The sequence below is a fragment of the Agelaius phoeniceus genome, chromosome 3, assembly GCF_051311805.1.
Source record: "Agelaius phoeniceus isolate bAgePho1 chromosome 3, bAgePho1.hap1, whole genome shotgun sequence".
Lineage (NCBI taxonomy): Eukaryota > Metazoa > Chordata > Aves > Passeriformes > Icteridae > Agelaius > Agelaius phoeniceus.
The window spans coordinates 83,668,850-83,682,481 of NC_135267.1; the positions used below are offsets into that span (position 1 = coordinate 83,668,850).

General features: G+C 40.9%; 1 protein-coding gene across 6 annotated transcripts in view; it reads right to left on the minus strand.

The window, feature by feature from the left end:
• Positions 1–7,579, minus strand: part of DRC8 (dynein regulatory complex subunit 8) — a 41,210-nt gene extending 33,631 nt beyond the window's left edge. For 2 of the 6 annotated variants that reach the window (XM_077175751.1, XM_077175752.1), the window contains exon 1: positions 7,385–7,576. In XM_077175751.1, the coding sequence (XP_077031866.1) occupies positions 7,385–7,412 (28 nt within the window). In that variant the 5' untranslated portion in view covers positions 7,413–7,576. Of the gene's footprint in view, positions 1–7,384 lie in introns of all 6 variants that reach the window. The other 4 variants (XM_077175753.1, XM_054629966.2, XM_054629968.2 and 1 more) reach the window with 4 other exon arrangements.
• Between the last annotated feature and the right edge of the window lie 6,053 nt (positions 7,580–13,632).

A 13,632-nucleotide genomic window follows, 5' to 3' on the forward strand; every position in this document is an offset into this window, starting at 1 on the left:
TAGCCACACTACTTGTTTCACAGGCCTCACAACTGTTGCAGATGATTACTTTGGAAGCAGTATGCAATAAGGACTCTTAAGAAGAATCATGTATCCAAATTGGACCTAATTGGTCTCAATTATGACCTGAATTTCAGCCAGCAAAGCACAGCCTCATTTTGCAGCTAGTCAACTAGAAGCTAAGTCTGACTTCACAAAACCTGGGGTCATTTACACAGGTCCAGCTCTAACTGCAAAGCTCTCCTGCTACCTGGCATCCACAGACAAGTTGCCAAACAGTTGCTATTGCATGCAGCCAACACTGAGGGCAGTGAAACAACATGCTTTGTCACACTAACTTGCAGAATGATGGGGGAAATCCTTTTAATACAAAAGATCTTCTCTTGAAGAGATGTGAAGCAGATGATGTGATGTGATGACTGGAGAATCATCCAAAGAAAGCAAGGAAGTCCATTCTATGCAGAGATCTGGATTGCTTTCTGCACACCTGTGATTCATAGGTAATATGCAAGATTATCTTATACTTCATGATGTTGTCCTTCCTACAGTGAAGTGAAAGAAATGTCAGTGCTCAACATTAGTTAGCCTGCAAAGAATAACAGTGATACTTTTTTTAAGTCAATACCAGCTGCATGCAGTGTCCCTTTTCACAAGGCAGAGATAAATTCAGCATAAATCTCCATTAGAAATGTCTCACACATCCCTGAAATCACAACTCTGGCAGTTGCACCAGCCAGCACTCTTGTGGCAGCTCAGAGCTGGCAAAAACAGTAATCTCATTGCAATTTTTTCTATATCCTTCATCTCAGGCACACCTGGGATATAATGAAAGAGCTATGTCTAGCCCATACTTACATCCTCTTTTATCCCCAACAGCAACCTACCCTGTGAGGATATATAGCTCTCCTGGTGATGCTGAGTCTTGCTGTATCTCCAGCTGCAGCTGAAAAAGAGCAGCTTCCATAGGCTGTGACACTGGCAGAGCACAGGTCTGCTGCTGTGCTGTGCAGTCACAGAAGGCATCTGTCATCTGTCTCCATTTCTCCTGCACTCTCCACAGTGCTGGCCCCGCAAGCAGATGGCAGAGCTGCAAAGGACAGCTCTGATACCCGCATATGCACCAGACCAAGTTCCACCAAAATGTGGCAATGCACATGCTGCTGTGGGACCCACCAAAGCAGCTCACTCTGCCAAGGATGTCCCTGTGGGACAGTCCCAACAGGGAACCATGTCACTTGTCACTGACAATGCACGCTTGATTGCATGTGTGGCAGCAGCAAATATCTCGTAAATTGAATATTCCTCCTGAACTGCCTCTGCACACAATCAGTGGTCCAGAACCAGGCACCAGAATCAACTGGATCTGAGAAGTAATTTATTTTAAACATTAGACATTCTGAAGTTTAACTGCAGTACCACAGTACTGCACTAGAACAGAGCAGTATGTAAATGCTCTTCTTTTGAATCTGCAACATAATGGTAGAATGAGGGGTTTAAGTATGACTTAATACAGGCTGTTATTATGTAATATATCAGAAACCCTTCCATTTGGTGTCTTAAATGGGTTTAAAAAAATTGTTTCTAGACTGGTTGCAATTCTATCTGCAGTACTCTGTCTTTGCCCAAGCAAAGGAAGACTGTTAGGGTGAAACAAAATGGCAAGGAATTACAGGGGTTTGCTGCTGCAGCTGCTTGGCTTTAAAGGCACTGCCTTGAAAGTATCGCTTACAGTGCTAAATCACTTCCTTTACATACCATGAATGAATACAAACCTCCAATTTTCTTTCTGTTTACCTAAGAGTAATATTCTGAATTTGAACAGCATTTCAGCTGACAACTGACATATACATTTAACATCAATAGGGAATAAGACACTTCTGGCATTCATCATTTCAGGCAGGCTAAGCTAAAGGAAAAAGTTAGCAAACTTGGAAAAGAAGTACACAAGCTGTTCAAAAATGAACTTCAGAATTCATTTCTAATTTTCCTGACCATCCAGAACCAGAACCTCCTGTGAGCTTACACCAGTGACACAATAATCCTTACCATTTTTAAGATGGTACTTGGAGAGCTTTTGAAGGTTATGACTGTACAGCCCTAGGCTGGATTCAAGAAAATCCCTTCCAATGTCACATTCATAAGGCTGTCACATCCTACCCACACCCTGAACAGCATTGAACAGCAACACTGAACAGCAAAGACAATACATTTCCAAAAAGTTGGGAGTCTGTATTTTCTTAAAGTTGGGCATTGACAATTTAAGGCCATTTATAAAATAGTGCTGGGACCCATCAGGTAGCACACAGTCCTGAGGTTGGTGTGGGACCTCCAGCCCCTCCCTGTGCCAAGAGCTTTTACCAACACCCCTGTCTGCATGGCCACCTCCCAGCTGGGGGCTAAACACTGGCTCTGACAACAGGTTCATGTCACATTTCTGTTATCCAAAAAACCATTTTCCTTCCACAATCTTTTGCCCAACACATTTTATTGCCAATAGCAACAAAGCAGTATCTGTTCACACAAAATACAGGTACTGCTAAGCTGAAAAAAGCCTCCCAACCCCTCAGATCTCAGAGTAATTAGTATGTAGACATGGAAATTCTTAATAACATGTTAACTATTGTTGGAAAGATAATTTGTGGGAGTTCTCAAGTTCAATGGTTGGCATTGTTGAAAAGACAAAAAAGTTTAAAGCCTTTCTTTGCACACCATCCAATTTTTTATGCACTAAATCAGCTAGAAGTAGAACCAAACTAAAAAATTTCTGCCATTTTATGCACCATGGAAACAAGAAACCTGTCAATCTGCAATTACCTATTCTACATCCATTTGAGATCAATTTCTGCTGTGGGAGTACAGCCAACAGGTTCAGATCTACAACCTGTGTTTGTCATGGGAGATTGACATAGTTTATTTTTTGTTTCATTCTCAAATAAGTACAAATATTAAAACATAAATCAGATTGATGTCAGGGTGCATGTCAAGGTGCATTACAGTCTAATAAAGACTATAAACCTTTCTTCTCATATAATTTCTTACAGCAATGTCAACAAGAAGATATAAAAATATTCAAAGCATTCATCTATAAATTCCACTGTGATAAAACTGCACACTGATTTCCTAAGTAATCTCATATATTCAGATTTTCTTCTAAAGCTGAAATACTTCTTGCTTGAGCCCTATGAAAGATACTTATTTTTAACAGCTCATACTAATTTTGTATTTTTTCCTTATAAATTAAACACTGCCACTTTTTAAACTAGAGATAATTTGTCTGATGGACTACTTTAGCCTGAAGGTTCATTGTGTTTAATTCAGAGCTTTTGTACCTTTGAAATGCTGCTGCTCATTTGTGAAACTCTCAAAAATACATTTTAAAATCCTTAGTATAAGAAGTTCTTAAAAGAGCTCACATGCTTCAGCATCATGTGCATCATCCCTTTCAGTGGGATTCCCCTAAGTCGTGCACAGCTTAAGTGCTTTTCTGTGTTGGGTTTGAAACTTTCATGTTAATTAAGAGTGCTTCAAGCAGAATTAATGGTTATGACTGCCTACAGTGCTCACAGCAGCTACAAGGCTCTCTCAGCTTTGACTCAAAGCATTTAAACAGAATGAGCAGTGATAGCACATTTTCAGTATCTCTAGAAATACAAAAGGCAGGCAAAGCCAGGTGAGGTGATGTGGACAGGAAGGTTTAGATCCTCCTTCCAGGCACGAGGAGATTCAGCAGGCAGGTGATACAGGCGTAACTCTCCTTCTTTGAAAGAGGGGAGTAGTTAAATGTGTAACTAGCTCTCCCCAAATGTTACCTCCTGTATCTCTGATTTCACCAGTATGCCAGGCAGCAAACTGGGCCAGGCGAAGAGCAGACATGTATGTATGACTGAACACACTGTTACTGTATTCACATACTAAAATAGGGGTGAAAACTCTTTTCCAAGATCCACATGACAATGTGTCTTCATCTGGGGCACAAAGAGGTTTTGTGAGGCCTGATTACAAATTGCTAGGACAACTACTAATCATTTACCAGAGAAAACCATCCTTGCAGAACTGTTACTCTCCATAGGTCTTCACAGCAGAACCAAGCAACTTTCTGGGGACACCTCTTATCCACAACCAGGTATTTGGTTCCATACAGGTGTAAGTGGGTGAAGTAGCAGCTCAGCTACTATTCAATATACTTCCCTTTGGATTAAAATTCATGACTTATTAATGGCATTTTAAGTATGCACTATCTGGCACAAAGAATATGGTCTTTGAAAAACTCTAATACCGATCAATTACATAACATTTCCATAATGATACAGGAACACTGAAGCGTTTTCTCCTTTATGTACTTTCATGTGATTTCTTAAATCCCAGATGGAGAATAATTTGTCTTCAGTCTAGTTGTACTTCAGGCACTACCAGTCTGACATTTTGCTTTCAGGTTCTAGCAACATCAGTACTGAGATCAGAAGTATTAAAACTTAGAAAATCTGACATGTTATGTCAAATTACAAAGACAGTATCTGAGAGCAAATGGAAGAACAGACAGACTGAAATAAGTAGCAGAAAAGGGGAAAGAAACCAAATTATAGGAGGGAAGATAGAGACAAATGTACAAAAGTGAAAGATTAAACAAATATTCTAGAGTAATCAGATGGGTGTGAAGAAAAAACATTAAACATTGTTGAAAGCACAAACGTAGGGATATAAATTCAGACATGAAACATGTAGCTACATACAGTATGGGCATGGTCCCATTAACACTTATGCACATACAAGATTCTATTTGCAGCATTTGCATAAGCTGGAGGGTAATACTCATGTGAGTAACATGTACAAGTGGTAGCAGGATTTGGCCTCCCACTGTTTTTCTTTGTGTACATCATGTATCTCTGTAAAACATTTAAGCAGGCATTTCAACTTCGAAGAAGACTGAACTTGGAAATAATAGGACCTAAGGGAAACCTTTCCAGGAAAGCTGGTGGAATTACAGTTCTGCAAAGCACCAAGAGGAATACCCTAAGGACTAATTATTTGACAATACAACTAATGGTATTACTTTGAAGCATAATAAAGTTAAACCTGCAGCTTGCATAGATGTGGAGTACTTGCTGGAGAGAAGCACAATGGATGTGTGAATCCAGAATCAGGGAATCCTAATTAACCCTCTAACTGCTATCAGCAGGAAGGCTAATAGCAACTCTGAAGTGGTGTAAGTGACTTAATCCTAAGGGATTGCCTCTGTTAATGAGACACTGAGTGTTAGCTGTCCTCAGCCATGTTTACAGTAATGAGGCAATAAACAACTGGTTTGCCCAATAGCAGGCTGGGATTCTCCTGAGTGACAGAAGCTACTGTCCCAGTGACATGAGTTATTGTGCTCATCCTACAGATAAGAAACTAAAGCCCAGCATGTCACTTCCCATGATCCACTGGTCGGGCCAGAGACGGAGTTTATGGGTCAAGGTCGTTTAGGATGACACTACAATTCTCCTCTAGAAGATGACATCTAAAATTCTACTGGGAATAGTGTTTTATAGGATGTTAAAAAACATGAAGCATAAAAATCCCCAAGAGAGTCTGTCTTTAGTAATACAATAATTAAACTTCTTTAAAAGTATTCTCATTTTGAAACTACCAAAAAAAAGGCCTTAAAAGTCTTTAATCAAGCAATCAAAAATCCATGACCTTCCTTCTCCAAAAGTTTCTGGCTGTGGCTTGACAAAACAGCCCGAAATCTCAATATTATCCATATGGGTACCCAAAATATATGGAACCAGGCTTCCCAACACTACTTCCCTCATCTCAGATGGTTTGGCAGACTTCTAGGCTATTATCCCATCATTTCTATCCACCTCTGCTACTGTGCCTCAGCTTCACTTGCACCACTAGAAAAATGCAAAAGATAGGCTTCCACAAGACTAAACAAAAATTAAAACCAATAAAAAAGAAAAAAAACACACTTTAAGAGCAGTCCTCAAGGAAGCTACATGTCTTACTGTTTAATTTCTTCAAGATATCTATGTTGCAAGCGTAGCTAGAAGTACTTCTACAAAAATCCAATTAGTCATTTACCACCATCCACAGCAACCACTTAGACAAGACTTTTCTGCAGCATACATTGTTTCTGAAAAAATATTAAATAATCCATTGATTACATTATTTCAATTACAATGTCAGACTTCATAAACTATTGCAACACACACAAGTTTAGTTACAGAAAGGATGGATTTCAGAAGTCACAATCTTGTAGGCTTTACAGAAAATATGTTTTCCTTGAAATGATACTGAGATATCCTTGAAGAAGGAATTACCTCTAGCCTATAAAATAGAATTTCTGGCAACACTCCATAAAGCAGAACACAGTGGCCTCTAAAAATAAGCCATGGTGCTATCAGAAGCACAGATTACTTTTTTTCTGGCAGAGAGAGCCCAATGCATCCAGAAACGACTGTGAGAGGCCACAATCAGCCAGCAACGGCTGCCCTGGCAGCCACCCCATGCCATGACAGGGGGGTCAGCCTTGTCACCATCCAGCCTGGGCATACCCTGTGTGGTGGCAGCACCACCGTAAGGCTGCCAGCACCAACAGGAGGCTGGTGGCACCCCCTGTGGCAGGGAGTGCTGCAGAGCAGCCCCTGCCCTGAGGCAGAGGCAGCAGTGTGGCCGCCGTGAAGGGGATGGGCAGTCAGTGGGCGTATTTCTGTTTGTGTAAATATGCATGTGTGTATATTTCATATACACACACCGATATACACACATCCATGCACAATGTGCACGAACAGCTTTGTGCACGTACATATCTAATATCACAGAATGAGCTGAGCAGGAAGGGATGACAAGGATCACTGAGTCCAACTCCTGGCCCTGCACAGGATCACACCAAGGGCCTGAGAGCACTGTCCCAACACTTCTTGAGCTCTGCCAGGCTGGTGCTGTGACCCCTTCCCTGGGGAACTGTTCCAGTGCCCAACCACCCTCGGGGTATAGAACCTTCTCCTGATACACAACCTAAACCTGCCCTGGCATAGCTTCAGGCCTTTCCCTCGGGTCTTGTCACTGGGCACCAGAGGAAAGAGATCAGTGCCTTCCCCTCGGGAGGATGTCAAAGACTGCAATACACACGCACACACGCACACACAAACGCACGTGTGTCTGTGTGTGTGTATGTATGTATGTATGTATGTATGTATGCACTTCAGTATGTATAAATGTGTGTCTGTGTCCCCCGGTGCGTGGCCGTGTGCCTCTGCCCCGGCCAAGTCTGCCCGCGCCGCCGCCGCCCCTCCCGTCGCCCGAGGCCTGCGGCGGGCGGGCCTCACTCGGTGGCGCCGGGCCCCCGGCCCGTCCGCACGCCGCGCCAGAGCGAGGGGAGCCCCGGCCGCGGCCTTACCCTCGCCCTTCTCCTCGCTCTCCGCCATGGCCGCAGCGCCGCACTGTCGCCATGGCGACGCGGGCCTGCTCGGGCCCTATCCTCACAGCGCCGGGGGTCGGGCGTCGCTCCCCGCCGGGCTCGGGGTGTCCGAGCCCCTGGTACGGCCCCACTGCACCCCTCCGCCCTTCCAGGCAGCCATCGAGTGAACCCCTTCAACCTGCCTCTGCAAAGGACTCGGTGTCTCTTAAAAATGCAGCTTTCCCCAGCAATTGCGGAGATTTACATGTGTCTGAGCTTTAGAAAGTGAAAGAACATTTTATTCTAAATGCCATCACGCCAAAACAGCTAAAATATTCTGTCTTAGTGATATTAAATAAAACTGTGCAGTTTAAATTTAGCTGTAAGTTTTAGCAGACAGGCTTGCAATGCCTGGGTCTTCTGACTCTAAAACAACTGTGAAAGTAGAAAAAAAATACAAATATTAATATTCTGGCAAGATGCAACCATATATTCCTAGAAAATAAATATTTATGAAATTCCTAGAGCTAAAACCTTGTCCTCACTACAGCAGGTGCTTGTTTGTCAGATGTTCAGTTTTGCAAAGCCTGCGTGGATGACTCCTCACACACTCAATTCCACCTCTCAAACAAACAGTTAATGATGTTCTCAGTATTTATGGAAGCCTGAAATTTAAAAAAAAACGTGGAGCACAAACAGAGCTTCTTTGATTTAAAAAAAAATCCCTTTTTTAGAACATTTTAACATTTGCTATTTGTCTTTCAGCCACTTATTTTTGCTTTTTTTATTGAACATGGCTCAGAGTAAAGAGGTTATAATAGATACCCAAGAGAATACATCTTTATTCTATTGGGAAAACAGCTGATTATGCTCTCTAACAAAGCTGATCCCTCTGAAAGGTTATCTACTGACTTGAGCAGTTTATTAAAGTAACTAAATATTTCAAACTACATGTTTGACTACAGGAGTACAGATTTGTTTCCTTTCAAATTGCTAACAGAAATTTTGGTGAGAATAGCATGGCAGATGAATTTAGAGGATGCAGCAGCAGAAGAAAAAACCTTTATCTTTCAGTCTTACAGGGGTCGTATTTCTGATTCCCTTGACCCCTCCACACAGAAAACTTGTCTTTCCTGATTGAGGTCTATGGTAGTGGGTCAGTCATGTGTTTGAAGTGGGAGAAAAGTACAAAATACATTATTTTGGCAAGGATGCACCTCTCTTACCACTTCTCTCCCCTACCCCAAATGTAGAATTTCATGTTTTTGAATACTGTGGCCAGCATTAGCTTTCTTATATAATTTTCCACATCATTCATCATAGGACACTTATAGCTCTTCTACAAATGCTACACTAATTCAAAATATTTACTACATATTCCTAAAAAAACTTAATAAAATCCTGTTCTAGTTACTTGGGTTTTCATGACAAATCCATGCCCAAAATATTAACAGCTCTTAGTTTTAAAATAAATACAAGTGTTGCATATTATGCATATTTATTTGAGATCATTGCATGTTCATAGTAGATTTTGAAAGGAAGTGAGTCACTGCAACTGTGATGTGGTAAGACAATAACTCCACTTGGGCATCCTCCTCTAACATCTTCCCAGCAATTTCTCCAGGACTTGCACTTGGCTTTCCTCATTGACAGGCACTAATCTTTGTGTCCTCCAAGAGAGATGTTAAAAAAAGCAGTGTGTAAATGCTGATGAAGGAAGGGGAAATCGTGAAGTGTACCACAGCTATGAGATGTCATTTACACCACAACATCTACATGCTGTAGTAGCTGCTGGCTCTGACCCTCATGAGCTGCTAGAACAGCTCCTTGGGGAAAGTGTTGTTGTGAGTATGTAAAGGCCTTGCTCAAATCCTGGATGTTTGTATCAAACTTGTTGTGTTTGATAACTTTAGCCTAGCTACAGAATCTTCACTGACTCAGAGTTCATACAAAGTTCAGCAAACAGCATTTTGCACTGTCCTGCCTGTGCTGTTGAGATTCCACTCGGGACAATTGCTGTAAATCAAAGTGCTTCATTTGCATTGTCCACTCTAGCCTGGAGTTTCCTTTTGCTTCAGTAGCTTGCAGCCAAGTGTCCTTATTCTCCCAATTCCTAACACATCAGGCTTTGGAGTCTTGCCTGTCTCCAGGAGCAGAACAAAATACTGAATGAGAAAGCATTTCAAAATGAGAACTCACTGCTTTAAAATTTCCTGGCAATGTATCTTGAAAAATCTATGTAGGGGAAAAAAATGTTAACAATTATAATGCAGATCAAATACCTGATATATGGACCTGAACCACATAGCTGCTTCCCTTTTAACTTAATGCACAGATACCTCAAACCAAGAGTATGAGTGGGCTGAAACAACTAATCACATTTTGGCACAGACAAGTACAAAAGGAAACCCAGAACTACTAATTCAACAGCTTGAAATATCAGCTGCTGCATGCAAGATCTTTACAGAGCTCCTCTGAAAAGAGCATACCCTTTTAAAATTGTGATTTTTCATTTTAAAAATGTCAGAAGATATCTCAGGAAAATTATAAAAGAATCCAGCATCATTGATATAAAGCGTGAATCCACTGAAGTCTCATAGACATAAGGTTCCCTTACCTCCACTCCTAATTTCATCACATACATTCCTCTCAGCTATCAGGGTCCTATCACACATTTTGCATATTCTCCGTGCATATGTTCAGAAATGTTATTCAGCAATAAAAACAGGTCTAAACTGGGAGAAGTGATGTAAAAGAGAGAAGTTCAAGGAGATATAATAACATCCTACAAAGCTGTGTCCCCCCATGGCTTCAGGACTGCAAGCATCTCAACACATCTGTGCTCCAAACATTTGCCAAAGACCTTCACTATAGGACTCTCTCTGTGGGTCCTTGGGGACCATATAATTGAAGGCACAAAGAAGCCTATTCATTTGTCCTTCACAGAGAAAGTAGGTGGATAACTATGATTTTGTGGCAGGGCTCGTACCTATAGCTCCTCTGCAGCAAAATGGGTACAGCTGTGCTGTTTAGCAGGCATTTCCATGTCACTGTACCCTTTTTTACCAGTGTGACATGAATGACCCAAGTGTACCTTCATTCCATTCTTCCTCTGGGATCAGCAGCTGATTTCGGTGACTCAGAAACAGACTCTTCACAACAGAGTATTATCTAAACATTAGCTGTTCACCAAATGTTACACAGTAACCAGATAAAAATGAGAAAAAGACTCTGTCTTTCCTTGCCTATACTGCATCTTTCCTAATATCTTTACAGAATTTAGGTAAATTACACTTGAGAGCAGCTACCTCTTTCCTTCATGTGTAGGAGGGGAAGACAGCTTCTCCTCTGGCTTGTTCTCTTTGTAACTGCAGGCTTTGATCCTATGCTTGGAGTAGATGAAGAGAAGCCTAACAGAGTGGGCAGAGACAGACATACAGGCATGCCCTCCATTATTTCCTCTACCACTGACCTCTTCCAGGCTGCTGGTATATTTGGATTAACCTTACCTGTCATCATTTTGCTTTCTTTCAAAAAAATAATTCTTCCTGTTCTCACCTACAGAACAGCAAAAAGTACATAAATTATACATAAAAGTGCATAAATTGGCCTAATTTTTTAATATAAATAATAAACCTAGAAGCCCAAAATCTGACCTCTTAAATAAAATGTCAGCGTATGATTCCTTCACACATATGGAGTTCACCAGTGCTGAAAGGAGAAGATCCAAGTCTTCTCCTTCCTTCCTTCCTTCCCTCCTGCTGGGTGCATATCTTCCTTCTACCTTGTGCAGCTCTGCCATTCACTGAGAGCAAATATGAGTCAGAGAGGTAGTAAAAATACAATCCATCAAAAAGTGAATAGTGTTCTGCCCTATTAAGAAACTCAGAAAAGGATCTGACAAGCATTTCAATCAGCACATCCAGGAAGTTGGACCCTGCAATTAGAAGAGGAAGAAGTAGAGGGGAAGGCAGGAAGGGTGAGATGTTCTTTTGGATGGAAAAAGCTCAGTGGCTGTCTGAGTCCATAAGTAAAACACTGAAGGAAGAAAGGGGGAAAATCAAGTTTGAAGGCTGCTGATGATAGCAGCATCTCAAACCCTTCTCAGTCCATGGGATGGCTTTGGAACTGTCCTGGCAAATATCTCTTACTGCTCACGTACAGCTACTATCCTATGGATCTTTAGCTCCTCCTGTCCAGCTTCAACAAAGCTGCATTTGAGGAAAAGTGACGGAACATACAATAAAAATGAGTTGCTAGAAAAAAGGAAGCATTTCTTTACTGCAGCAATATTCTTCAATGTCAAGGAGCTGCTGGCAGTGCTCAGCCTCTGGGACTATGCCTAAAGAGCTGCACCAGAAAAAAGCTCTTTCTTTTATGTGTAAGTGCCAGGATACTGTTCCCCATCCCACCCAGGCACAGAAATGGCCCTAGAGATCCATATATTTTAACCTTCCGACTTTATTACCATTAATTATATCTGGAAGTGAAGCCAGGATCCCCAAGAACACGGCAGCAGGAACAAAACACAATCATCCATCTGCCTAGCAACATGGGTTGCCATGAGTACTTCTCCCTGTGCTCCACAGGCAGCAGGGGCTCACCATGAAAAGCTAAGCCAAGCTCAAGAGCCCCTTGAAAAAGGGCAAAGAGAGTCTGCTTCCTCAGATGAAGACATTCCATCTCCAAGACCTTCCTCTGGAGCCTAGAATGTGTCAGCCAGCAGCCTGAAATTTGGAAATGAGGGATTTCTGGAGTACTGAAAAAAATTCCAGTGGAATTGCTCTCACACGAAGCAAAAGCAATGACGTTGGGAACATCAGTGCTGTTAAAACTCCATTCTTCCCTTCCTGTTCTTTCTCTATTCTTTTGAGAAAGTTCTTCCCATGTTTTAATACCATGCCAAAAAAAATCCCCAATAACATACTATCAAATCACTGACTTTTCACACTTACGAAGAAAAGAAGAGAAACCTGTGAGTGGTACTGAAGACATGGAATTACTTTATAACATGCCTAGCTCAGCAGATCTTTGAATCACAAACCATTTGTAGGAGGCTCAGAGACAGTATTTAAGATAGTCATTTGTGTGGTTCTCCACTGAGCACCTGCTTTAGGCCTCATTAGAAGAAAGGATACTCAAAGAGACAGGTTTTGACATGTCCCAGAAGGTTCGTTTTGCTGATCTTAGAAAAAGCAAAAGATTACTTGATAATTATTTAATATTTAAGGGAGCCACCCTGATATTGTGGTTATCTAGAAGGTATTTAAAAATAGAGATTTGTGAGGAAAACAAATTCAAGGTTTCAAACTGACATTTCAACAATTGTAATTGAATGGGACTCTTGAATAATGGAATTATATTCATGTTACCAATATTGTGGAGCTAACCTTTAAAAAATAGCTCTTACTAGTTTGATAGTTTGATATATCATAACATGCAATTTAAGAGTATAAAGGCCATAGCAGAGATAAATAAGCCCAAAGTGCATTTTACAATGTCAACCATGACACAGAAGTAGTTAACCTTGGGATGGGAGAATGAACTAAAGGTTATACATCTGAATGATCATATATGGCCCTTAATCAGTTGAGGCATGATATAGTACTTTTTAATACTTAGAAAAATCTTCCTAGCTCATGAGTAGCACAACTACTTCCTTTTCTATCACCTGTCAAGATTATTTGGGCATGAAAATGTTGCTGTACTCACTAAGATAGTAATAATCAAAAACAAAATGAACTTGGGTATAGAAAATCTAAGCACTTCTGATTATTCTACTTTCTTCAGAATGCAAATCTTCATTTATTAAAAAAATTTAGACCATCTGCTTGTGAAGATTATGTTTGGATAACTGATGTAACACTATCCTTTTAAATTTACAGTAGGATAGTGAGGGAGGAAATCATCTTCCATAACAAGTCCTGTTACCATGTTCAGGATTTTACTTTACAAGTCTGACCCCACTACCTGCTCAGGTTAACTTCAGAATTTCAGTGGGAATAAGGTTAAGGTCTGGGGGACTGATCTTAATTCACAATTTATTCATCTCCACTAACACAAATGGCACAGGATTAAGCCTAGTGTTATAGCATAAGCACCACCTTAATTCTCATTCATCTCAGTGGTATGTTATTCAAAAGACTAATTGCATGGCTAGCTTGTTTTTACAGGTTCATTAATTTCATTTATTCACTTAAATATTCTTTATTTCACTTAAATATAAGCTTTAACTTTGCAGATATCAA